We start from the raw sequence: 27279 nt of genomic DNA on the forward strand, positions 1-27279 counted from the left end.
CAATTGTGTTTTTTAAATACTGAGTTTATGGAATCGAAAATACTGAAGTCAAGAATTGTGAGTAGAATCTTGTCGGGGTTTCATAGGATTTCTGTGTTTCCATATTTTGTTTTCATCTCTAAGGCCACGTCTTTATACCCAAACTCTCTTACCCATAAAAAAGTAAAGAGGGTTAAAACACAGAATTTAAATGCAGAATGTGAGAGCAGTACACTTTCTTGTAATGTAAATACCATTAATAAGTCTCAAAAACTCAAACTTTCGTTTTCACTCAAGAATATTGGTGAGAATCTGCAGTAATTTTTTACTTGCAGCTATTTCTATTTCTGGAGAAAATCTTAATAATATTGTCACCTTCGACTTCTTACTAGGAACATTTTTCTTCCTAATTAGGAATCAAGTTTTCTAAGAGAAAAGTTGACCAACACCTGTATTCAAACGTAGTTTTTATATGTACAGCCCAAAATGGTTTAAATTTGAAACATTTCTTTTTCCCTGTGAACCATTAGATTGTGTATCCATTTTCCTTTTAGTTTTTGTCACAGCAAAGTGCTATCTATCTATGTAGACATAGATTATAACAGAAAATAAATAAAATTCAGTATATTCAAGATGGAATTATTTGGCAGTCTGAAAAATGCAGTCCTTGGAAACCCTGTGTTGAGAGAATTCACTATCGGCACACAAGTGGCAAGCTTTGGTCCCGGACTTCTTTGGAAAATTTTTGATGGTAAAAAGAAGTCAACAGGACAAGTATGTTTTCTTTATCATCATTTGAACATTCTGGAACATTTAAGAAACTAAAATCGTTATCACTTTGAATAAATAGATAGTGATTTCAGTAGTCAGTTTGCATTTTATTTAAAATTTAGTTTTTGTTTAATCATATGTACTTTACTTTTTTCAGGAAGTATCTGTGTTCATTTTTGAAAAATCTCAAATCGAGAAATATGGTAGGAGAGACAAAGAAGAGATTCTTGACAAAATGAAAAGAGGACCACAGCAGCTCATCAAATTAAGACACCCTCGAATACTAACTGTTCAACACCCTTTAGAAGAATCGAGGTATGAATGATTTTTATTTCACTGTATATTATTAAAAATTTATAGTATTCCTCCAAGTAATTCAAATTTAAATAAAAATTTTAAAATGTTCACATTCATTGTAGGGATTCTTTGGCGTTTGCTACTGAACCATTATTTTCAAGTTTATCAAATGCTTTTGAAAAACATGAAAATTTCCCAAGTGGTATGCCTCCTCATCTGAAGGTAAAGAACTTTTTTTATTTCTTACACTTTTTTGCAACTCTTGTATTTTCACAAGCCATTCGTGTTATGTCGTTTACACCACAGCCCGTATAAAAGAGTATGAAAGTTAAAACAATAAGCTTCCAGACCAGTGTTTTTTATAAGGACTATGTTTACAAAAATTACCACTTTTGGTATAGAGTTTAAGCTCTTAATACTAACGACATTATAGACTATAGGGTATAATTACTTCTCGAGATAAACCAAACTTCATTTTGGACCTCATTATCACATGTAATATATGTTTTTTCAAAAGACTTGAAAACAGTCTTTTACAAAAGACTGTTTTCAATTTTTATACAAAACCAAAGCAAACATTAATTATGTCTGATGACATTGAAGTGTCTTTGCATTTTATCTATTTCGAAAAGAGCATTTTATAATAATTTTGTACATTTTATTCTCAAAGGGACATTTGGTATGACAAAATAAATGTTGTTTTTTTACATTTAGCCAAAATTATCGCATTGCTAAACATTGTTAAATTTTCCATATTTTAGGGCTTTGAAATGTATGCTGTTGAAAAAGTTTATGGATTACTACAGGTTTGTGATCGATTCCAATTGATATTCTTATGTAGGTTAGGTGTTTTATATATGGTCACCACTGCAGGTCATTAAATGGTTTTTATTCTTTTTACCTCATTAAAAATGGTGGTAAGCTAATCTCACCATCGATTTAGGGCCACTTTCATAAGCGAGGGGTAACTATTATAGCCTTCAAACAGCAGAATGTTTTGGTCTGGAATTTCAAATCAAAGCTTGCTTGCTAGAACAGAATGTTAACAAGTGATGTTGTGATTTCTGGTAAGCCCTGATAATTGACGATATCGGCTTTCCGAATTCTCCCCGAATGATTACCCATGATGCATTGTTAGGGTTAGGGTTATCGTCCGTGAATTTTTTTGCGCAATGCATCATGGGTAATCATTCGGGGAGAATTCGGTTAAGCCGATATCGTCTATTGTATCATAGTGTTATGGTTCAGAGGCTATGAAAGTTACCCCTATTGAAAATAAAACTTCTTATCCTAAATTCATCATCATTTTCATCCTAGATTGCAGAGGGTTTATCCTTCTTACACAATGATGCAAATATGAGCGAAGGGAACTTGACACCTGATAATATTATCATCACAAAAGGAGGACAGTGGAAACTGGCTGGCTTTCATTTCTCTCTCTCGAAATCGGTAAATATTTTATGGAAATGTGCTTAAACTGCTTCAATAAATAATGTAATAAATAAACTCTTTAGTAATACCAGATTTATAAAACATTTGATACTCTGAAACAAATTTATATATAACATGTTAGTATTGATAACCGATACCTATGAAATTTATGCTGTCGAGAATAGAATTGACCTTTTATTATGCAAAGCATTTTAACACTATGCTTTGTACTTTTAAACTATATTGGTCTGAAGTCTGAACTATGTCTTAATATTCCACTAACAAGAAGGAAGTAACCCTCCAATGTTACCCAAGAAAATATCCGTATAAATGGTATTTCCTCTTTCTATTTCTTAGAACCCTGGCACACGATCAGAATATACCACCAAAATAGCACCAGTTGCTCGACAAGACCTCAACTATCTTTCACCTGAATGGATTTTCAGTCAAGCGGGTGCTTTAGATTTCGATCTTAGTAAAACAGATATGTTTTCATTTGGTTGTTTGGTCAGTGCAGTGTATAATCAATTGAAGACTCCATTCGATGCTGGTGATAACATCGCAATGTACAAGAAGTGCACTGAACAGGTATATATAACCACCAGGAGTAATAACTACTCTAAAGTCTATTCACGATAAGTGTGCACTCTTTTTTCATTTACCTATAACTTTTGAAGGAATTCTTCAATCTTTATAAATTTGGTATCATTGGAAAGATATTAGTGAGTGGATTAATTTGAAATAAAAAAATCTTTAAACAAATTCTAAAAATGAAGATGAAAATGAAGAAGAAAAAAATGAAGATCTTGTAGAAAGGTGCTATAACTATCATTTTCACTGAAGTGAATCCTTGATTATCGAACATCATCACTGTCAAAAGATTTCTCAAAAATAGTCATTCAGTCAAAAGATATCAAGCAAAGTTATAAGCTGATTGACGTCTAAAAGCGCTGTTTTCTGCTGTTTTCTGCTGTTTTTTGGGGTCACTCACTTAATAACTTTGTATCATAACTTTATATTGAATAAATATTTTAGTGAAATTTCTTCACAGTGATGATCTCCTAAGATCAAAGAATCTCTCCAGTGAAAATGAAAGTTATAGCACTTCCCTACAAGATCTTCATTTTTTTCTTTTTCATTTTCACCTTCGTTTTTAGAATTTTTTCAAAGACTTTTTTATTTCAAATTGTTCCACTCACAAATATCTCTCCAACGATACCAAATTTACAAAGATTGAAGAATTCCTTCAAAAGTTATAGGTAAAAGAAAAAAGAGTGCACACTTATCGTGAACAGACTTTAGGTTCCAAATAAACGGGGGATGTTCGAATAAACGGGGGGTTGGAAAACTTTCGAGATTGTAATAAACAGGGGGGCCTGATTGCCGGGGGTTAGAAATTGTACTTCTGAAAACCCTAAAATAAGGTAAATATAGGGCAAAATAAGGGACCTTCCCTTTGACAGCTGAAAATATTCTCAAAAATTCGTCCGGTCCGGGGAGGGGGTGGTTGGCAAACTTTCGAAAAATTAACAAGCGGGGGTGGGGGGCGTTTATTTGAAACCTAAGAGTAATTTTCTTGTTTTATTTTATTATTACCTTTTGCTTGAATAAATCTTTCGAATGTCAAATGAAACGGTAAGTGTTGAAAAAAAACTCTTAATAACCCCCTCTAAATCACTCATTCAACTTTCTATAACCTATTCCAATATACTTTAGACGTAAATACTTTTGCGAGCAGAAGCTTTTTGCGATTTTTGTGAATTTTGGCCCTTTTTATGAAAGTTAATGTCTCAGAAAATTCTTGAAAGGGCCATTCGGGAAAGTTTATGCTTGCGAAAAATTATTGACTAAATAGAAAATCTGTAAAAATTCTAACATTAAATAAAATGTAAGAGTCATGACACTTTTTGTCCTATTTAAGCTTCATAAGTCAAAAGATGAGAGTTTCAATCCAATTCAGGAAGTATTTGTCCCTCTAAGCGATTTTTTCTACTTCGTGAAAGTTTCTGCTCGTGAAAGTCTGTACACCTAAAGTGCGTGTACATAGTTGAAATATGTTGATTCGATAGCTTTAAAAGTTATTTTTTATGGATTATTAACCGAAAAGCCGGTCTCTCTGAGGAAATATTGACCGAGGGCACGTGTGCCCGAGGTCAATATTTTCCAGAGAGACAGGCTTACTGAGGTTAATAGTCCATTTATAGCCATGCAAAAAAAAGTAATAATAAAGTAATAAAAGTAATTAACAAGTGTATTCTATTGTTCTACATCGTAAAAATTAACATTCTAAAGAAGTCAATTTCATAACTGGTCACTATGGGGAAATATTAAACGGCCACGTGACATCAATTATCCAATCAGTTTTCTCAAAAATGATTGACAGTTGTATTGCAGGGCTATAATCATATAAACTGACTTACACTTTCAGTTGAGTCGCCTTGGAAGTGATTATTTGAAGAACGTTCCATTGGCTGTCCGAGATCACGTGAGCTTATTACTGAATGCATCCGGTGACGTCAGACCTGACGCGGGATCGACACTAACAGTGAGTGTTTGTTACATGACATGATACGATGTCAACTTGCTGAGTTAGAGTTGAAAACCTCTCAGTGAAATTTCTCATCTCATGTTCTATTCTATTTTATAGAAATCAAAATATTAAACCAGATTAAACTACTGTCTCACTATCTTTGTATAAATGAGATCCTCCTTTCGACTAAGACCAAATAGAATCGACGTTTTACGCGCAGCCAAAGTAATCCAGGACTTTTAGACAGTCTTTCGATTGTTTTCATGAGGTCCACGGCCAGTTAGCTTGGCTAGTGAACTGAACGGAACACTAGAAGAAGCGGTTGGAACCCCTGGCTTGTAACGTTGACGCCTTTGGCCACTTGACCATCGCTCCAAATAAAAGATCTTCAAATGAAAGTATATGATGATTGAATATAATTACTCTTGACCTCACATAACTTATTGCTTTCTGACGTATTTGTTATTCTGTTCTCAGCACCCGTTCTTTGATGACGTAGCAGCAATGACGTTGAAATATTTGGATTCTTTGGTTCAACGTGATGACGTCACTAAATCGCAATTCTTCAAAAACCTACACCATGTTCTTGATAAACTTCCTCTGGTAAATTCTCATGTCTTTCAATTTTTAGATTATCTTCTAGGGAAATAATTTAGGAAATGTTTAAGGGCTACTTAGACTACACAATATTCGACAATATGGTTTGCGGACCGTATTGTACGAAGTAAACAACTGGTACTCTATTATAAAAAGGAATTTTCTTTATGTAAACAATCCCCCTTTATTGTTGGAATATTGCAAATCGAGCTGACAATATATTGCGCACACCTTTTCAATATATTGTCGACATTCAGCAATATATCATCAATATATTGCCTGACAATATATTGTGTAGTGTATGTAGCCCTTTAGACTAAGACTAGTTTTCATCTCAAATATTATTAAGAATAAGGAAAATTCACAATTCGCTCAAAAAATTCACTGTTTTTTAGGGTTCTTGTTGCGTTCGATTTTGAGATCATCTTCTAGGGAAGTAATATAGGAAATAATTAAAACTACTAAGACTAGTTTTCATCCTAAATATTATTAAGGATAAGGGAAATTCACCATTCGCTCAAAACATTCGTCAAAATTAGTTCCCACTAAAATGAGTTTTAGTTAGTTGAAACCTTGCTACCTTAAAAGGAACGGTTTTTGGCGGGGTTTTATCATATATTTCTCGCTCTTCGTGTTACGTGCTGCTCCGATGGCAGGAAAATTTCTGTCACTATTTCTTTTTATTTTAGCGTGTGCTTCACCAGCGAGTGTTACCTCCGTTATTCTTGGAGTTCCCAAACCACATGATGTTACCATTTGTATTACCCAACGTTTTTGCGGTGGCAGAAAAGTCAAGTAAAGACGAATATATGAACATCATTTTCCCAGAGTTGAAGAAAGTATTCAGTGTGGTCAAACCTATACAGGTAGCCAGTTTTAAAAAAAGGCTTCTACTCTATTCGTAATAGACCTTTTCATAAATTACGTCACGAACATCACTTGCCTCGTTTTGAAATTATTGCCATGGTGATTAACTTCTAGCGGATTTAATTAAAACTACTTCCAATTCACAAAAGAATCATTTAACGTCTCAAGGGACACAGTCACCATAGTAATTGTTTAAATACGAGGCAAGTGATGTTCGTGACGTAATTTATGAAAAGTTCTATCCCATCAAGAAAAGGTTGGATTGAGCTTCCCAGGAGAGGATCGATTCTTAATTTGGAAAAGTTTTCTTGTTGCATTAGCTAAGCAATGTCTGTAAAATATTTTTCAAATCTAGCGTTGAGGATTAAAAGTCTTCCACCCTTAAAATTTCGAGAAAATAAATCAGCAAAATATTGAAAATCTAGGTTAATTTGTCGATTAGAGAGTTTCCGGAATCACAACAAGAACGGCGACGGCGACTTGAACCCTTTGAAACGATCTTTTTTCTGTCTGAAATAAAAAATTTTTCTTTGATCACTGTACAGGTGTTGTTGATCTTCATGCAAAAGATGGAATTGATGTTGAAACTGACGGACAAAGACAATGTGAAGAATCACGTCCTGCCATTGGTTCATAAAGCTTTCGAATCGAACAATGATCAGATACAGGTATTTTGTTTATTTTGATACTTACTGTAGGTTTGATTTTTTTTTTTAATTTTTGGCTGAATATCTTTTAGAGGGCTGACGCTTTCGACACCAATTTTTGAATTTTTTTTTCGTACATGGTGGGAAGTATCATCGATGGTCGGAAGTATCTCATCTCGACGGTCGGAAGTAGCGTCGCCGGTCGGAAGTATCTTAAACTTTGAAAATCTAGTTTTCGACGGTCGGAAGTATCAATAATGAAATTTTGCAGAATCAGCAAAATCTTGAAAACAATAACAAACAAGATGGCGGCTTCATGCAGTGATGTGCTGAGTGAAATACGTGGGCAATTTAACTCAACTTCCAATACGGAGGAACTTGTAGCAGCTGTGAATGAACATATTCAAATAAAGAAGAAAACCATTGATGTGAAAGGAAATCCTTTGAAGTTTAAAGCAAGAATTGAATGTTTTTTAGAAACAGACGAAGATGTGGCAAACTTCATCAAGCTTTACAATACTGACACAAAGCAAACCCTAAGAACACTTACTCCTCGCACTCCAGGGAAAGGCAGCCCTTATAAAAAGATACTCTATTACCGTTGTCAACACCGAACGCGCAACCAATCAACAATGAATATTTCAGAACTTTCTCAGAAGAAAGTTGGAAGAAGGGTTCAAAATACAAACTGTCCATTCAACCTGAGTGTCAGCCTCTTGAAAAGTTTTGATCAAAATGAACCATCATCCATAATCGACATTGAACATAACCATAACCACAGTGTATCATGTCTGCAATCCTTGACTTTTAGAGATATTTCTGAAGAAACAGCGGGAAAAGTGAAACAACTATTCGAGAGAGGACTAACACCAGGTCTTGCGTATAGAGAACTGATACAGGATATAAAAGTTAAATCTCGTGATGATTTAGAGTTTCATACCAATATGGCTGACAGATCGCAAATGCCAAGGAGAAATGACTTTAACAATTTGTATACGCAATTTCACCGTGAAAAGTTTGGTACTGAGGACATTGAAGCCATTATATATATGCTTTAATTTTCATTTGACAATGAAAGGAAGAATATCATAGTTTGCAGAGAGGTCTGTACCATTCTCTATAAAATTTATCCCCCCCCCCCCCTTATTAAATGACAATTTAATTTTGAGAATCCCCGATGGCTCTTTCGAGTGTTAAAACAATGTTTCGAATTCCCATTTATTAAAAACACACAATAAGCTTTTTAATACCCTTTTGTCGAATCAAGCTGCAAACATATAAGATCGATGTCTATCCGATACCGGATATTTCAACTAAATTTTTGAATTTAAGATAATAAAATTTGAGTGAGTATATAAATCTCGACTAAAGGTTTTCTTTTTCGCAAGAAACTTTTCATTCTTTTATTCCTTTACAGAACGAATTTCATGTTTCGGAAATGAAAATCCGGATTACCTGATCAAGCTCCAAAAGTTTAATGCGGAAGATAATACTCCATTAATATTATGTTTAATATCACCACTAATGCAACGTGTCCATGAAAAGGTAAAAAAGGGAGATAATTATGTGTATTTGTTTATATCATTAACCCAGTTGCATAGATTTAGCTGTGGTTTATTGCACGAAGCTCAATGCTAACCTAATTCTACTAGCTCGGGGAGGGGGGCTGGAATTTACAACGCTGCTGTTGTAAGAAATCGGACCCTTACAGTGCAGGAAAAATTTGGCTAAAAATCGACCCTTACAGTGCAATTTTTCTACTTTTTTTGCCCTTTTTGCAAAATTTTTCGATTTTCTCAAATTATACCTTTTAACAAAAGCTGCAGTCTCATTTAGTTGCATGTTGTTTCGTTAGGTGAAATCAAACTCTCTATTTTTTTAAGGTTCCAACTGCGAAAGAATTGGTTTTCTTAGACTCGACTTCTAACACCGAAGAATACAATTTACGTGTTTTCCTGCTTGTAACACATACCCCAATCGGAGCCTTACCTCTTGGAATCTTCATCACCAGCGATGAGACCACTGATACGTTATGCCAGGCACCAGGGGGGGGCAAGCAGTTAGTACACGACACCCATGACACTTAGTACCGTGGTGGGTCCATTTTTCAAATTTGCGAAATGCAGTAAGTACATCTGTGTATTAACTGCCAAAAGGGGTGGTGTATATTTTCAAATTTGCAAATACAGTTAGTACACCTTTGTACTAACTGCCAAAAGGGGTGGTGTATACAGAATTTTGGAAGTAAAAAGGTGTAATAACTGTTTTCAAAACTGAGAATTTTAAACTATAGTTTTTCTCAGATTTTTACTGTTATCAGTTTATGACAGGATTATGATTCTTTCTTTTTTAAGGATCTTCTTTCTAGGACAGTCAGGAATACCTTTTAACAGCTTGACACATGACATCACACTTCCAGGAACTCTTAGAACTCTTAGAAATAATTCAAAATAAAACATTCAAATTCAGTTAACAATGGTAAAAAAGTACATTCGAATTTGAAAATTTCGAACTTTCAAACGTTTTTTATTTTGTTTTGGTAATCCGATCATCCGATCCATAATCGGGAAAAACAGATTATATAAATACTTTTATCAAGCTGGGGGAACTTTGCTTTCAGGGGGGACCTAAATTTGGCGGGGGGCCTAGAACCCTAGTCGGAACCATGAAAAAGGATAAAAAAGATACTCAAAAATTTCCTAGTCCCAGCTAGTCCTTGTAAATTCGTACTCATTCTCATCATTGACCTCCATTATTTGTTATATTTTCATTTGTTTGAAAGTAGTTAGTGGTAAAAACAGGTAAAAACACACCTCATAAAACCTCTCTGGAGTGTGAAATTCACCATTTTTGGGGGTGGTATATATATTGAGCAAGGTCAAAAACAGTTAGTACACGGTGTACTAAGTGACAGGGGGTGGTGGTGGGGTACAGATTTTTCCAAAAATCAGTTAGTACACATAGTGTTCTGTACTAACTGCTTGCCCCCCCCCTGCAGGCACTGGAATTGTATACCTCTCTGTTGTCATCTCATTCTTTTGGTGGAAATGGCAAAAAGGGTCCAGACATTGTTATGACAGATAACTGCTCTGAGCTTAGAGATGCGTTATCCCACGTGTGGCCTAACTCAATTTTATTATTCTGCACTTTCCACATCTTGCAGCAGGTCTGGAGATGGTTATTTGAAAAGAACCATTCCATTAAATCAGAGGACCGACCTAATATCATGGTAGAATTCAAAAAGCTTATGTACGAACGAAATGAAACTGAGTTTAGCGACTTGTTTGATGAATTGTTGAGTAATGAGATTATTTACAAGTACCCTAATTTGATATCCTATTTGAACAGTTTACGGGAAGTGCGTGAAAACTGGGCCCATTGTTACCGGACTCATCTAAGAATACGAGGAAACAACACCAACAACCCTGTCGAGGCACAGTTTTTAACCCTCAAAGACACCATTCTTAAAAGGACAAAGGAAGTAAACATTAATGGTTTATTTGATAAGCTGACTGGTGCTTTCAATGACCATTACAAAGTTAAACTCCTGAATGTTGCATCTGGAAATTTCGATGGTGTTTACACTCAAAGATTCGCAGGAAAGAAAACCCAACCTAATCCAGATAGAATTCCCTTCTTATTGTCTCAAGTAAAAGAAATACCGGGTGACCCACGAAAAAGTTCGGACGTTTCCTGACGTCTTGAGGCCAAACAAATGTCCGAAAGTGCTTGGAGTTTTGATATTTAGAAAGTAGATATCCTAACTTAAAATTTGAGTCATCACTTTTTAAATTTGACCAACTTGTTCTCTACTTATGAGCTTTTAAAGTCAAAGTTCACTTTTCGAAAAGTGTAAAAAACACGTAAAAAAGAGGTATTAAATTCATGCAATCAATTAGAAAATCACTTACAAATTGACTCATTTAACGAGTTTTATGTCATTAATAATTAATAAAAACACCTTTGAAAGTAATCTTTGTTTAAAACAAGACTAGTTTTTATAAAAATTGGCGCTTTCATAGAATTTTTTCAAAAACTGTATATCAAAAACTTCTAAAAATACCAAATTTGATACCCCTTTTTTACGTGTTTTTTACACTTTCCGTAAAGTAAATTTTGACTTTAAAAGCTCATAAACAGAGAACAAGTTGGTCAAATTTAAAAAGTGATAGCTCAAATTTTAAGTTAGGATATCTACTTTCTAAATATCAAAACTCCAAGCACTTTGGGACATTTGTTCGGCCTCAAGACGTTGGGAAACGTCTGAACTTTTTCGTGGGTCACCCGGTAGATGGATCAAAAATCTTTACTTGTCCAAGCTTCACTGATGATTCTAAAACCTATAACATTGATATGGAAATAGGTATATGTAGCTGTGAAGTTGGATTCAATGGTAAAGTTTGCAAGCACCAGTACTTTCTGTGGGCAAATAACATCGCGAAGAGTCCAAGTTTTATTCCATATACATCTTCATCTCAAAGAAAAGCATACGCTTATATCGCTATTGGTGAGAGCCTTCCCGATAGTTACTACGAAGGAATCCATGCTGAAACTGGTTGTGATGTTGTAAATCTATCCTGCAATTACGAATTCCAAAGTCCAAGTACAGATCAAGGCTCAGATGAACAGAAAAAAAAAAGTAAACTTATCAGACGCTCTATTGAAGTTGTAACGCCAGGGGAGTGTAAAGGTGCTCTGGAAGACACCTTGAAATACCTAATCGAGAAAGTAGAATGTCGTTCTCATGATATCAATTTTCTCAATGGGGTGGTCAAATTCTGCGATAACGTAAAGAAATATCCTACATCAAAATTGTCGAGCGCCCTCCATACGTTCGGTAAGGGGTACTGCTTAAGTTCAAAAGGAAGTACTAACACCCAGCAGACTGCAAAGGCTCTTCTAACAAAAGCAAGACGGGGGAAAATCTTTGTCCAGCCAGAAGCCGTAAAGAGAAGAAACACCGCCTCAGGAAGCAGCCGTAATAGTCTTGTGAAAGGAATGACAAAGAAAAATAATCCGTTTGCTAATGAAAAGAAATCTGGAACCAAAAGGCCTCATTATTTTGCTAAGAATGTACGAGATAATGTTCCTGTTCCTAAAAAGGCTGGTCGCTCAATGAATACAAAAACTAGCACCAAAACGAAAAAGAGAAAAACTGAAACTTCTCGTGATTGACAATGTTATGTACCATGTTTTCTTTTTTGACTAAGTAGCTTTATAAATATCCTATAATATAATGTACATGTTTTTTCTTCTTCTTTTAAACGAACAACATACAATGTGCTCAGAAAAAAAATCAGAACAAAATTCGTACGTGAAAAATCTGCTGATATAAAATAAAATTCATTAAAGTTCGTTGATAAGAGCATAAGAGATATCAGTGAATTTGATACGAGAATTTCATATGATTTTTTTACGAGTGCACTGCATGAAGAAAGATATTTTAGCATACACTAAATAAAAATCTGAATAAAATATCAACATAAGATATCAACATAAAAATGTTTCTATTGCATGTTTTAATGGATGTTCTTCTGATGGCGGACTAAATTTCCTTTAGTTACAAAACGCTTTCCACACAGGGTACATTCAAACGATTTTTCTCCGTGACTACGAACATGTCTTTCGAGAGATTGACTCAACCCAAATTCTTTTCCACAGGTTCCACAAGCATATTTCTTCTCGTGGGTTTGGACATGTTTTTTCAACAAGATTTTATCTCCAAAAGTTTTCTCACATCCAGGATGGTGACAAACTAAAGAACCACAAGAGCGAGAGTGATAGCGTAAATATTTGCTTTGTGTAAATTCTTTGCCGCATTTGCTACATTTGTGAATTCTGATACCACATTCTTCGTCTTCACGCTCAAGCTGGGCTTTCCTGTTCCATTCCTAGTGAAAAACGTACTTATTAAATAAATATTTAAATATTAAATAGATATTTATTTATATTATCCCAATAGCCTTATCTGGTTAAAATTTCACGATCGTAGCAATTATAGATTTTGATATCTCCAGGGGGTCTAGGGGGTCTAGGGGGATGCTTCCCCTATTAAAACAAGATGCAAGGGTTAAGAATTTAGCAAATCTTAGCCTCCTTATGCTTATAAGCGTTATACTTATCAAAAAGAAAACCATGAAATGATTTGATTTAATTCATAATTCTATTAATAGTGATTACTTTTCGATTCTCTGATCCAAGAGCTCTCCATTTGGCTGACGCGATTTTACTCATCTCGTTGAGAAGTGGTGTTTTCTGTTTACTCTCTTCTGACTCTTTAATAATAAGGGGCTAAAAATAGAAAAAAAAATGTGAAATTAAATTCCCTATTTCAAGCAATTTTAGAACATGTTAATAAGATATAAATTTTTTTCCTATTTAAATTTATGATCGATTCCAGATTGCAAGAGGTTCTGAATCATCCCAATCAAGTATCAAGTTTGTAAGATTGGGCTCTTCCAGAAAAAAAACCGTTCATTGAAGGGGGGGGGGGGGGGGGGTGTAGGGTCAGATTGACCCCCTGGACACAAAATTTACCCCTAGACATTAAATTCACCCCATGGATATGGCAGTTTTTCAGGACATTTTCACCCCTGGACAATTATCTTCCACCCCCCCCCCCCCCCCCCCCCCCCAATGATGAACGGTTCTTCCTGGAAGAGCCCATTGATGAAAAAACATTATAATTTTGCAAAAGAGAAATATAAAAAACATTACACAAATATGCTGATAGAACAACGTGAAACCATTGAATTTATGTGACATATATTCTAAAAGAGGAAATAATGAAAGTTATATAGACAATAATGAAAAAGCACCCCCTATTATAGCTTTTGAAAATCATCAAAAACATAAATAAATGAAGTTAAATGATCCTTAAACTAAATTTAAGTTACCTGATTTTTTTTCATCCTCGTCAGTTTCTGTAAGTATAATTTCTTCTTCCGTTTCAGAAGTAATGTCATCTAAAAAAACAAAGAGAGCGCTGTTTTTATTTTATAATTTTTTATTCAAATATCACATGTGTGTGCATTTACAATATAAACACATTTTTATTTTATCAAACGTTTGATAGGAAAAAAAATATTGTCTGTTACCTTGCGCATTAGCCAATGAATCCATTTATATAATAGCTTTCCTTTACTTCCTCTCGATTAGGTTTTCTCTCTCGATACTCAAGCTACCATTTTATAAAAAATTAAAAAGATTTCGCGCGTAAATAGCCTTTGTGCTTGTCATACAGGCTAATTCGACTTTGATACTTCCGACCGTCGAGCGAAGATACTTCCGACCGTCGAAAACTAGATTTTCAAAGTTTAAGATACTTCCGACCGGCGACGCTACTTCCGACCGTCGAGATGAGATACTTCCGACCATCGATGATACTTCCCACCATGTACGAAAAAAAAATTCGCGTCGGCGCTGTCCAAAATATTTTTTGCAAATTTTTTACCAGTCATATCTACTGACTTCTGACAACTATGCTCAGTTTTAATAAAATGAAGTAAAGTAGGCCACCTTTTGTGAATTAGAATAAAATTAGATAAAAAGAAAATCAGCTAAATGTTCTCAATTTCTGAGATTACCATAGATGACTAAATCCAATAAACTGATCACCCACATTGAGTATTGCGTAATTAAGTTTCTCTAATCAAGAGATCCTTGGTTGGCCGGGACAAAGAAACTTTCTGCAGGGTTAATACTTCTTACCAAAGACATCACCAGACTATAAAGGCAGGTTTTAGGGGTTTTAAAGTGGCAAGCATTGGGACGTTGCCTGGATAATCTGAAGATTAGCATATAATAAAACCATTCTTCTCTTTTCTCTAGGAATTGGTATTGACTATTATTCCAGGCTTTGTTCACATGATCGATTACTCGAGCCTCAAAAACCAAATCATACCACGATTGAGAGGATTAATCACCAGAACAAACTCACTAAGGGTACGGATATGTGTTCTTCGCGTGTGTTGCACCCATATATTTATAAACCGTGCTTTTGCTGAAAAGTGTGCCGAGGTTAGGTAGGAAATCCTACCTAAGTCAAAGTCACGTGACATTACAATATAATTTCAGCGCTTGACCAATCAGAAATTTCGCGGGTTTTCGAAAACAATAGCAGCAATATTTTTTGCGATATTCACTTTTTTGCTTGGAAGAGCTTAAAGCACTCCATCTAGCCCTTCGTTGTACCCGTGTTTTTATTACTTAATCATTTACATTTTGAAATCCTTGGAGCAATAAAGCTATGGAATATAGTTACACCAAAATTCGTAAGAAAGTTTTGTACGAAATCTCTCCGCGTCTTGTAAAATGGACCTTGTGGCTTTTGCAAACTCAGCGCAAGCAAGTGGACTTTGATCCTGGTTTAAAAGACCAGGCGATAGACCAGAAACAGTTGGGCAGTATTTACTATTTAAATAACAGGATGGGAAAAGGCATTTTTTCGTTCATAACGACAGTGAAATAGGGTTGTATAACGTTTTTTTAAGGAAATTGGTAAAACAGTAGCGCTTTAAGCAAAATCGTCAAAATATTCCTGCAATGAATATGCTTAATAGAAACACATCTTATCTCTGCTTATTCGGAACTTGCAAGAGTTACCTTACACTGCAAATAGAAATTGAATATTTTACCATTTTCTTGGAATCTTCAGGTGTTGTAAGAAAAATATCACTCGGAAAAAAATGATGATGTAGCAATTTTCTCACGATTCACTATCTCCTTTGTGGACCTACCCCGGTGGAGGATTTTTTGCAGAAAGATGTGTAACCGTAAACCCTCGAATGTGATGGAGCCCGATTTTCGAAAAAAAAAAATTTTTTGGGTAAATTTGGTATCATAGGTAAAAGATGGCTCAAGCAGATTTTTGGAAAAATATTTTGTTGGCTCAAAAAACGCATGTTTATCTATAAGAATCACTATTAATCACTATACTAATTCTCGAGATTGGCTCTTTCATTCTTTATGATTTTTTGCACAAAGATGCATAACTATAAACCCTCGAATGTGACGGAGCCCGATTTTCGAAAAAAAAAATGTTTTTGGGCAAATTTGGGCCAAATAAAAGAAATTGGATCTTAAATTTTTTTCTGATTTTTTGCATGAAAGTAGGTTAAAAAATGGCTCAAGCAGATTTTTGTAATAAAAGAATTTTTCAGCTCAAAAAACGCATCTTTATCTATAAGAATCACTATTAATATGTATGCACATCAATGTTCTTTGCCAAATTACTAAATTTTTTGATGAGATAGATATTGTTTTTTTTGCTCACGTTTTCTTCAATATGAAAGAATATTTCAAGAGCATGAAATTTTGGTTTCCACACGTTTTTCATAAGAAACAAACGACCAATTTTAATAGATTGTCACTATTTGTGTTCTGAATGATTGTTTAATGGTCACGCTCACGTAGATATCAATTATATATGTGTTAAATGCATAACCGGGTAGGTCCATAAAAGTATCACTTGTCATTCTATTCATTAGATCCGTGTGAATGCGTTAGTTTGTGTTGGCAAATTAGTCGATCAAATGGACAAATTTCTATTGGTGGATGAAATCTTTCCAATGTTCCAGAAAATTCCTTCAAGAGAGCCTGCTGTTCTTATGGCAATGCTGGGTAAAGGAAGATTTGAATTTGGAACTTATTGAAGTGATGGATAGTTTTTTTTGCTTTTGGAGGCCAAGTTTTTAGAACTAATTTTCGTCAACCCCCTGGTACGAATTTCGGTCTATTCATCCAGATATCTCCTGAACTTACACTGACCACGGCCCCCTGGCTCCACCCAAAACACACGAATCAAAAAATAAATCGAAAGCGACAAATATATCTTACCCTAAGCGAATACTTATTTTGCCGAGACAGCAATTCTTCTAATTTTGGCGAAGGACATAGTAAATTGGTTCTTTTTTGTCTAAAAATGAGTGTTTTTGACCAAAATTAGGGTCATTTCCAAAGATCATGAAAACAAATTTTTCGCCAGAACTAATTTTGGGCAAATTAGAAAAAATAACTCTCACAAAAATAAGTTCGCTATAAGGTCATTGGAATCGAGAAACGTGTGTTATGGAGTGAAAGTATTAATGGTATGAAAGGCCTTCATCGAATATTTGATTCAAAAACTTTAGGAGCCAGGGACTTTTCTAAGCACTTTGAGCTGGGGCCGTTTTTGTAAGCTCAGATTGAGTCTTTAATATGCCTGAAAGGGAACTTGCTCAACAAAGCTGTATATTGATGAATCTTTTTTTTTGTAAACAAATCTTAGATTGGCCAGTATACGGACATAAAAAAGTGCTTAGAAAAATCCCTGAAGAAAAAATCAAACTTTTTAATATTTTTCAGGTATCTACAAACAGACATTGGTTCAATCAAAGATTAGTTTAGAAAAAGATTATTTAGCAACGAGAGTGCTACCTTTTCTCATTCCATTATCCATCGAACCTACACTGAATGCATCACAGGTAAAATGAACATTTTCAGTTTTTATTCTGTTATGGATTTCCTGCATATTTTTTTATCTTTTTCATGCTTACTAACCACTGACCTTTATTATATCCCCGGACCAAGCTATATCCGCCATCTTTGATCTGGATTTTTTTTTTTACCATTGCAATGTCTTCTGACATTACATCACAGACCCAATAGCTTATTGTTTGTAAGTGACCTAAAATCAGTCAATGCATCACTTTCAACCAATCAGCTGTTGGGTCCGTGGAAGCAATATTAGTGCATATCATAAATAGCTAGTTATAATAGTTGACCTTATTAGAAATTTGAAATGAAAACTGCGTCTCCGAGTGGATATTGTTGATATTTTGAAATTCGAAACGGGAATAACTCAGCAATGAGGATGCAGCAACTTTCTTTAAAAGATTCAAAATTTCGAGGCCCACTTTGGTTTCTTTTCGCAAATGGGGGAGGGGGTTCACGTGCGTATCGCTACTTCCAGTGTTAAAAGTTCTTCCATCTCAGCAAAGTACTTTAATGGGATAAACTTTCGCGGGGATTAAATTTCGCGGTTGGGCCTACCCGCGAAATTCAAAAATTTCGCGGTGACTTAATTTCGCGGGTGGCACTATTAGGTGGCAATATTTTTCACGATTTTGTGACTTTTGCTGTCAAATCATGCATTTTGGTTGTTGAAATAGACATTACTAGCCAGTAAACATTCAAATAGTATTTGTTTGACATATTTTGAGTTTTGTTTAGAAATATTTCGCGGATGAGAGGCTTCCACATTTACATTGGGACTTAATTTCGTGGATTTTCGCGGATGACACCCAAATCCGCAAAATCCGCGAAATTTAATCCCCGCGAAAGTTTATCCCATTAAAGTAAATGAGGAGGCGTTTTCGTCTCAAATTCTGCACAATTCATCAAAATCTCAAGAATATGTGTTAGTTTCCGTCTCAAACTAAAAACCTTGTTTTGACCAATGCAGTTTGTAAAGATTTCTTACGTTTTTTTTTTTAGTTCAACAATTTCATGTCGGTAATCCGACAAATGTTTGACCGTGTAGAACAAGAACACAGAACAAAATTGGAACAGTTACAGAAGTTACAGGACGAACAAAAGTATGCTCTTGTTTAGACGGCCCACTTTTCACCCTGCCTACCTGCCCTCTTTTAATGTCAAGCTAACAACCATCTGTCCACTTTGACAACTACGCAAGACAGGAAGTCGACTGTCTAAACTATAGCTAATGAGCTTTCATATATATTTTTAAATATCTCTTATGAGTCGATATTATCAGAGAACTGATTTGATATCAGCTGGTATTGGTATGGGAAGAGGAAGGAGAGGTGCGGTCATGTTAAAAAGTACTTTTACAACAAAATGAACTGTTTTTTGGTTGTTTTTTCATCTGATAGATCCTCGCTTGATTTCGTACGAGCAGCTACCAAAGAAGAAGACTCCACAAAATCGGCAGATGAAAATATGATGCATAAAGTTAACGATCTTGTCATTGGTACATCTTCTAACTGTAAGTTGTGTGTATTTTAAGGAACACTAAGTGCTTTCTCTCTCTCTCTCTGCATAAAGAATTGATTATTCCAGTAACAAGACTTTACCTTCCCCATGTTAAAGAGGGGGACCCTGAAAAAATGTATGGAATTTTCCCTCGGGAACCCCCCCCCCCCCCTGCAAAATCTACACACAAGAAATGCCCCTTAAATTTATCCCTTAAACTTGGCCGAAATGGGATTACTAGACTCCTAGTTTTTCTCAAATGTTTGATCTTTATATTGATATTGAATACCCTAAGACTTTCAAACGTCAGCGTACATTTATTTATTTACTTCCCGATTTCCGTCAAACCGTCTGAAACAGAACCCGAATTCCGCCACGTAAAATTCCTTCAAATTGAAGGTTTTTTGTAAAAAAAAATCGTAAATATTGAATATTTTTTGCCTATTTCCAAATTCCGCGAAACATATTGCTAAATTCCGTTTTCCATACGAAAATTACCCAATTTTCCGTCCACGATAAAGGATCCAAATTTTCGACGAATTTAGCATATTGTGCAAACTCGGTAAGAAAGACGATATTGAAGATTTGAATTGATCCGAGTATCAACTTTCGCGATTTCGTTATTTGCGGAATCATCTTCTCGGGAAAAAGGAGATTTTCAAACGCAAACAACCATTAATATGAGAAGTAAAAAATTTTTGTCTCAAATTGATTTTCGCGAGCAGAAACTTTCGCCAGTTCGAAAAATCGCGAAATTTACTTTGACGAAAAGAGCACAAACTTTAGCGAATCAGGACGTGAGAATTTTTAAACGAATAAATGGACAAATACTTCTTGAGTCGGATTAAAAATTTTGTCTTTTGACTTATGAGGCTTTAACATGCTAAAAAGTGTCACAAATCTTACATTTAATTTTACAGATTTTCTATTCTGTCAAGAATTTTTCGTGAGCATAAACTTTCGCAAGTGGCCGCTTCAAGAATTTTCAACGACATTTAATTTTGCAACCAAAGCTAAAATTGGCAAAAATTACGAAAGTTTCTGCTCGCAAAAGTTTGTACACTTAAAAAAAAGCTGTAACTTTTGATAGAATTCCGAAAGATGATAATATCAAATAGAAAAATCCAAAAACATTCAATTACTAAGGGAATTCTTTTTAATTTTAACCAATCGTGCGTATTGATAATTTGAAGCTACTAAAGTCGAGCCCGTGTGCGTTAACTATATTATTCGATTCTTTCTTTAACACGAACTAAAATATTGGTCCTCTGTTGGAATTTAGTAAAAAATTCTTGGTCCCTCGAAGATGGAATTAGTGACAATCAGCTGTAAAAGGATCCTCCTCTGTTGAATTCTAAAAAAATTACCGTGCAGGATTGTTACAAATTGAGTTTTTTATTTGATATGGTGTCCTAGTCTAGTTTAACACATCCCCAACTTGGTCGTTCCCAGTCCATACTATCGAAGCGCAATCCTTACGAAATCTAGAAAGCTTGTACGCTGGATCGTTAGTTTTTACCAATCCCTTTAGAGTGCGGTACCCAGTCGGCGTGATAACCCAGTTGGTGGAAATTTCGACTTCGGGTACTAATTGGACAAAATCTATAGCGTTTCAGAGAAAAAGAGGTTCGGAGTCTTAAACGGGAATCTTTATAAACTCACGCCAACTGGGTACCCCACTATAGAGCTTCAGACGCACAGAAAAGGATCAAGATCAGGTACAGGGTATAGATTATAGGATGGAAAAAAGGCCGATACAGTAAAATCAGGGTAAAGTTTGAAAAAAAATACATAATTTGTTAAGTGATGGCACTACTGTTTTGAGTAAAACATTACGCGACGAAACCTGTTTCTCTTGTATTTCAGCTTCACAATCCAACCAAAAAAGTATAGGATCCAATTCAGAATTCGCCGAAATGTTCGGACTGTCCGACCGACCATCAACAACCTCCTTGCTCAGTGATCAACCAGTTCGAACCACTTCACAAACGTCAATAAAACCTGATGTTTCTGCATTCGATTCTCTTTCTTCTCAATCGCCATCAATGACGTCATCATCAGTCAAAAATCAAAGTGGTAAGTTTTTTTTTAATCCGTTGGAACCTATTGAAGTCAGAAATATTTGTGGCCAGAAATTTTCGGCAATTTTCCAAAATTCACCAAATTAAATGGTTGTTTAAATCGATATTTAAAAAAATATTGCAAAAATTTCTTGAGATTAAAAAGTTAGCGAGTTCATTATCTACTTTTTAAGACTAAACAATTTGGAACAAACCACACTTTGACTAACAAAATCGATAACGGTAAAAATGCTTTCATTCTCATTCAGTCAGGATCTAGACAAATAAACTCGCTAATGAAATTAATAGTCCGAATTAATAGTCTGAATAGTGCGTGGTTAACATATTATTTGAATATGTATGGTAACAGTATAACTTGTACAAAGCTGTCGGCTAAAAAGTGTTCACCCTTGACCCGATCAATAATATTTTCTTAATACAGTAGAGTCTCCAAAACTTGAACCTTTAGATCTCGAATACACCTAAATACGAACAAATGACGACATTTTTCTTCGATAAATCTAATCAAGGGTTAACTGTATTTTAAAATGAAGTTCCTGTGATACAAAATCTCATAAGAAGTCTTAATAATGTTAGAAATTTGCTCAATGGGCTTTTCCAGAAAAAAATTGAATATGGGGGGGTGGAGGATACAACGATTTTCAGTGATTTACCCCCCGGACAAAGTGACTTTTTGGCCCCCCACCCCGGACAACGGGTTTTACACCCCGGACAAGCATCAGTTGACCCCTCGGACAACTCAAATTACACCCGGACAAGGCAAATTTTGATGATTTTTCGCTACCCTCCCCTTTCGGACAATATATCCTCCACCCCCATGTACGGACATTTTCTGGAATAAAATAAAGAGTTTTTATATTCCGACTAAGTAATGTAAACATTTTGGTAAGCGCTTACTCATGTATTCTGCGCTTAACCATTTCATACACGCCAAACGAGCTAAATGCTTTAAGTTCATTTTGATGTTTGTTTCAATTTTCTCTATCTTCACAATTGTTGCGTTTTCCACAGTTGCAACTTCACCCATGTGCCAGTTATAACCACAAATTGATAGTCCTTCGTCACGAAACCTTACCAGTTTTTGTTTATCTTGATCAAATACTTTTTCCCCAGTATAAATGTCGTAAAGTTTTGTAATGAAATCCACACTATTATCAAATTCATCAAAATCTGGAAGATTAGTTTTTTGAAAATAAACTCCTCCGCGACCTCTTATTAGTTCCACGTCACGGAAATCAAACTTAGGATTTGCGTCAACTGGGAACTGCCATAATGTGGTTACTCTGGTTTGAGTGATGTTGAAAACTTGTACTGTTTCCCAGTTCCACTTCAAAAATAAATTGTTCTCGATATGATCCACAGATGCAGAAGAGTCTAATGGATACTTTGATAATTGATTTCCGTCAAAGTTATACTCAATAATCTCCAGCTTTTCATCTCTATATTCATATTCATTTAAAAGATAAAACATTTCTGCAGCCCTGTTGAAATAAAGGTTTTGTGATGAATTGATCCTTGCCTGTTCCAAGTCGAGTCGTTTTAAATGGGAAATTTCATTTTCATTATATTGTATCAAATCTAAGATACACTCTCCCGTTCGCGATAACACAACTGCTAACAGAGGTCCAAATATTCTACTATTACAAAGCTTCAACCTTCTACTGGTTGCCCGAGCTGTAGGGTTTGAATATTCGAGTTTCACAGTATTCGCATCTGATTGGTCATCAATCTCGATAATCTTTGACGTTCCCAGATAAGGTTTCAAACAGCCATGGTAGATGGTGACCTCTTTGGTTAAGCCAGATCCAACCTCGTCATTAGATTTCAGAGCAAAGTCATCAAGGATGAACCAGTTAGTCGAATCACTGTCGTATTCCATCGCGTTATAAAACCGATGATATACCGTTTTGGAAGGATACTTAATTCGAATCTTGATCGTGGAATCATTGATACCTTTTTTCTCTTCATTGTAATGCAAAACAGTAGCTGAAATGAATCTTTCAGGATCAAAACAAGAGCTTTCATCATCATCTCCCAAATAGTAAACTCTTTCGTCAGTAAATATAACAAAATATTTCCCTGTATAATCAAACCCATAGACTTTTTTACAAGGTGTCTCATAGCTGTTCTTTTCAGGAAGATAAATGTCACCTAAAGCTACATTAGCTGGTAAGAAAGATTGCTGGAGTGGAATAGCGGCCATCTTGCGAAACCGATGTGCGTTTGTTGTTTTTCTCTTCTTTTTGTACACTGCTTACTCTTTTCCAGACAACAAAATCATGAGATTTTAAAAATCTCGCATTTGTTGACACTGTCAACACAGCATTGACAAAAGGTGGACTCAAATTTCACCAACTGTACATCCACTGACGTTATTTAATGGTATTTTTCTGAGAGTTTTGTTCAAAAGAATGACTTGGAGTTCGTTTCAATAAACCTTGGGTTTCTATTTCTTTTCTAGAAATACACTTTTTCTTATTAAGTAAATCTTTTTAAATCTTTCGACACTTAAAAGTCTATAATTCAGTTTTTATCTCTAGTTTAGGTATTTTTAGCTTCAATACCCTCCTATCTTCATTCATTTGTCAGTAGCGTTCTTACTTTTTGGCACTTTCAGCCTAATTGTTCTTATAAGATTACTTGTTTGCTCAACCTCTGGCATTGAGCCCATATTTGACTTAACAGAGAACAGTCGATATGCGACAGATTTAGAAATAAGAATGATGCTTCAAGTTAAAAACATTGTTTTCTGTGTTTGAGTAGCCTGTATGTAACATTTTTGGACCTACCTCGGAGGTAGGAGGCCAATTTTCCCGGAACTTTTTTTTTGGCCCTAAAGATCGTATTTTCGAATTTTAGAGAAATTCCCTTTAATCGTTCTGAGGTAAAATGAGCATTCCTTGCAATCTCCTTGGTATTTTTTACGACTTTTTGCATAAGGATGCAAAATAATGGTAATGTTTAAAGAGAAAAGAAGAAACATTTTTGAGCAAATTTGGGCTTAAGAGTGCCTATAATTAGGGTATTTTTTTTGTGAAATTGCTTTTTGAGTTTTTTTCTGATTTTTTTCATAGACAGAAAACTGGCTGAGTCCATTTTTTCGGCCATAAAAATCGGATTTTCGTACGTTAAGTGGATTAAATTTCGCGAATTTTGGCCATTTTCGCGAAAATTAGTTCTCGCGAAAAATATTGTCCTCGCGAAAAAAAGATAGTGACAAAAAGCCTAAAATAGGGTTTTCAGGCTTTTGGTTACCCAATCGTCTCAGTATTTTTCTGATTTTTTACATAGGGATGCGGAATGTCTCAAAATTTTTTCATGACTTTGCTACTGGATAGAATATAGATCGTTTGGAAATGAAATTTTGACTTAGAACACAGTCACTGGCTGATGAGCAAGCTAAACATTTTCTTTTCTTTTACTATCAATAGGTGCTTCAACAAATCAACAACAATTCCAAATAAGCCAAAACCCAGAAGTTTATAAGGGACCGATAAGTGAACCAGTTCAAGGCCCGCCCTCTTTTCGAATACCACCCAATATGGCTGTAATAGATTCAATGTACAATTCACAACTTTCAACTATGAACACCTCTTCCTGTAACAATAAAACGCCCATGGGTGGAATGCAGCAACAACGCCCAACTATGAACACAGGTTTGTTAATTTTCGTTTAAGATTTTACGATTAAAAAGACGGAATTTTCTTCTGTTCATTAAGTATAGCCGTAAAATTTCCCATTCATGCCCTGGCAGATTTGGAGCATTCGCTCAAATATTTGATTTTGTGGCGAACGGATGAACAGAAAAATAATTTCGGGCTGCGGTTTTTTGAATTACCCTGTTAGGTATTTAATTTGAGATTTTACTGTGTTAAATTACTCTTAGGTTCCAAATAAACGGGGGGGGGGGGGGGGGGGGTTCGAATAAACGGGGGAGGGGGTTGGAAAATTTTCGAAAAATTAACAAGCGGGGGGGGGGGGTTATTTGGAACCTAACAGTAACCACTCAATCTTTGAGAGTAAACCGTGAGGTTATTGGCCATGAGCTGATAATTTTCGCAGCTCTTAAATGTCGTAGAAGAGTAGGCCTTTATTCTTTAATTTTTAATAGGCTCAAACTCTTACCCAGTCTTTTAGTTTGCTTTGTTATGATTTGACAGTACTCACAAATCGATACACCCATGTGTCAAAGACCCGCTGGGCCCCAGCCCCACTGGAAAGTATGGCCAAAATGTCGTCCCCTGTGCGGAAAATACCCTATAATTTCAACCAAATTGGATTTTATTTCACTCCCATTGGCTTTTATTTCATCCCAAATAGAAATTTAATGTTTAAAACTTGTACTCTGAATTTGTTTAAGCTAGAAACAATAGAATTTATATCCCCATTGAGATTCGAATAGAAATTTTTATCCCCGTTGTAGTAGAAAAAGCTTCGCCGGGGCTTTGAGACAGGGGTGTATTTATAGAGTCCACCAGGAAGGCGAGCGAAAAAGATGGGTGCGAGCAAAAAATTGAATTTTCCGTAACAGGTACCTCGAATACAGGATCAAACAGTCGTCAACAACAAACCTCATTTGGAAACTCGAATTTTTCATCACATCAATTCAATTTGAATTCAAATCAACAAAGTAACATGTTCCAAAACCAGGCAAATCAACCGAATAGTATGTTTCAAAATCAGTCCAACCAACCGAATAGTATGTTTCAAAATCAGTCCAACCAACCGAATAGTATGTTTCAAAACCAGTCGAATCAAAATAATAGTATGTTTCAAAACCAATCAAATCAAATGTTACCTTCTCAAGGTGGAATGGGAATGGGGATGAATCAAATGAATGGTAACCGAAATAATGCAATGAATTCTGGGATATTACAACCAATGAATTCTGGGGGAATGCTTCAGCCTATGAACACGTCACAAACTCAACAAAACCAATCAAACTTAGCAAATAATGATCTGGATGGTTTACTACTATAGTAATTAAGCTTTTAGGAATATTTTATGCGTTTGAACCAATGAAGTATAAGCCCGAAGGGCTAGAAGTCAATTTCCTTGGTAGGATTTGAAGCCAACAAATCCTACCAAAGTTGCGCGGCCTTGAGCGGCTGGCCTGGTTTTTACACAACTGACAGATTGAAACTAAGATTTACCGCTAAATTTCGAAAAAAAATATCAATCGTAAACAAAGGAATTGCTAGATTCAATCTTAAGGCTTCACTTTTCTTGCCTGAGAAAGGTTAGAGATTGAACTCTAGCCCTTCGGGCTCTAAACTCAATGGTTTGAACACTTGTGTGTCTTTTGTGAGTTGACTTCTTTATTTTATCACAAATGACTTTAGAAAAGACACTTGCTGAGTATTTTTGGGTCATACTTTGAGGGGTATTGTGTACACGTTTTTTTTGTTTTTTTAAGAGACGCACTTTTAAGAAACATGATGCTCAGAATGCCTAAAAACTAAGAAACATCTAGAAACATGTAAGAAACATTTAAGGCTCAAAAGGCCGATTTCTTAAGAAACAATGAGACTACTTGGTAAAACTAGTTTCTTAAAAAAAATACGTGTATTTGATACATCTTTTCGTCAACATAACAAATATGTCCAAACTGATTTACTAGTAAAGAAACTGTATTGCCCATATTTTATTTTTTACACGTACAAATACAAGAGCGCGTTCAACATGAAGGTCTGGTAAGCGAGAGGTCATATTTTTTACGTATGTTTCTTTTATCTTCGTGGAAACTCGGCTTAAGGAATCCTAAATTTGTTTGTCATCCAAACTGATACATTTAAAAGGTTTTGTTTTTAAATAAGAAGAGTGATATCGTTTGCTTACTCATCAATTTTGATTCACAAGCTTTTTCACATTGAATTGACATATGTGGAGCAAGATTGGTCAGTTTGAGGATAAGAAAAACATCTTTTTATAATGTAATAAATCTTTTAGGTATACCAGACCTTATAATGGGCTCTTCCAGAAAAAATTCGTACATGGGGGTGGAGGATATTTTGTCCGGGGGTAGCAAAAAATCATCAAAATTTGCCTTGTCCGGGGGGTAAATTTGCTCTGTCCGGGGGTAATTTGGGGTGTCCGGGGGTAAAAC

The 27279-nt window shown here is 35.2% G+C and overlaps 2 protein-coding genes across 2 annotated transcripts; both read left to right on the plus strand.

Annotated features, from left to right (window-relative positions):
• Positions 1–533: 533 nt before the first annotated feature.
• LOC136815071 (SCY1-like protein 2) lies at positions 534–26222 on the plus strand. The gene is made up of 18 exons (XM_067071513.1): positions 534–753; positions 908–1065; positions 1170–1269; positions 1809–1853; positions 2365–2496; positions 2836–3066; positions 4907–5023; positions 5486–5611; positions 6295–6471; positions 7018–7140; positions 14950–15063; positions 16608–16740; positions 17464–17582; positions 18595–18695; positions 18993–19105; positions 20959–21168; positions 24605–24829; positions 25705–26222. Exons 1-18 carry the CDS (start codon positions 613–615, stop codon positions 26151–26153), a joined length of 2814 nt encoding a protein of 937 aa, XP_066927614.1. The 5' UTR covers positions 534–612; the 3' UTR covers positions 26154–26222.
• Positions 7251–10826, plus strand: LOC136815025 (uncharacterized). The gene is made up of 4 exons (XM_067071458.1): positions 7251–8170; positions 8508–8664; positions 9003–9158; positions 10100–10826. The coding sequence occupies exons 1-4, from the start codon at positions 7377–7379 to the stop codon at positions 10814–10816; spliced, it is 1824 nt and encodes a 607-aa protein (XP_066927559.1). The 5' UTR covers positions 7251–7376; the 3' UTR covers positions 10817–10826.
• Positions 26223–27279: the final 1057 nt, after the last annotated feature.

The sequence above is a fragment of the Clytia hemisphaerica genome, unplaced genomic scaffold (genome assembly GCF_902728285.1).
Source record: "Clytia hemisphaerica strain Z4C2 unplaced genomic scaffold, Clytia hemisphaerica genome assembly, whole genome shotgun sequence".
Classification (NCBI taxonomy): Eukaryota; Metazoa; Cnidaria; class Hydrozoa; order Leptothecata; family Clytiidae; genus Clytia; species Clytia hemisphaerica.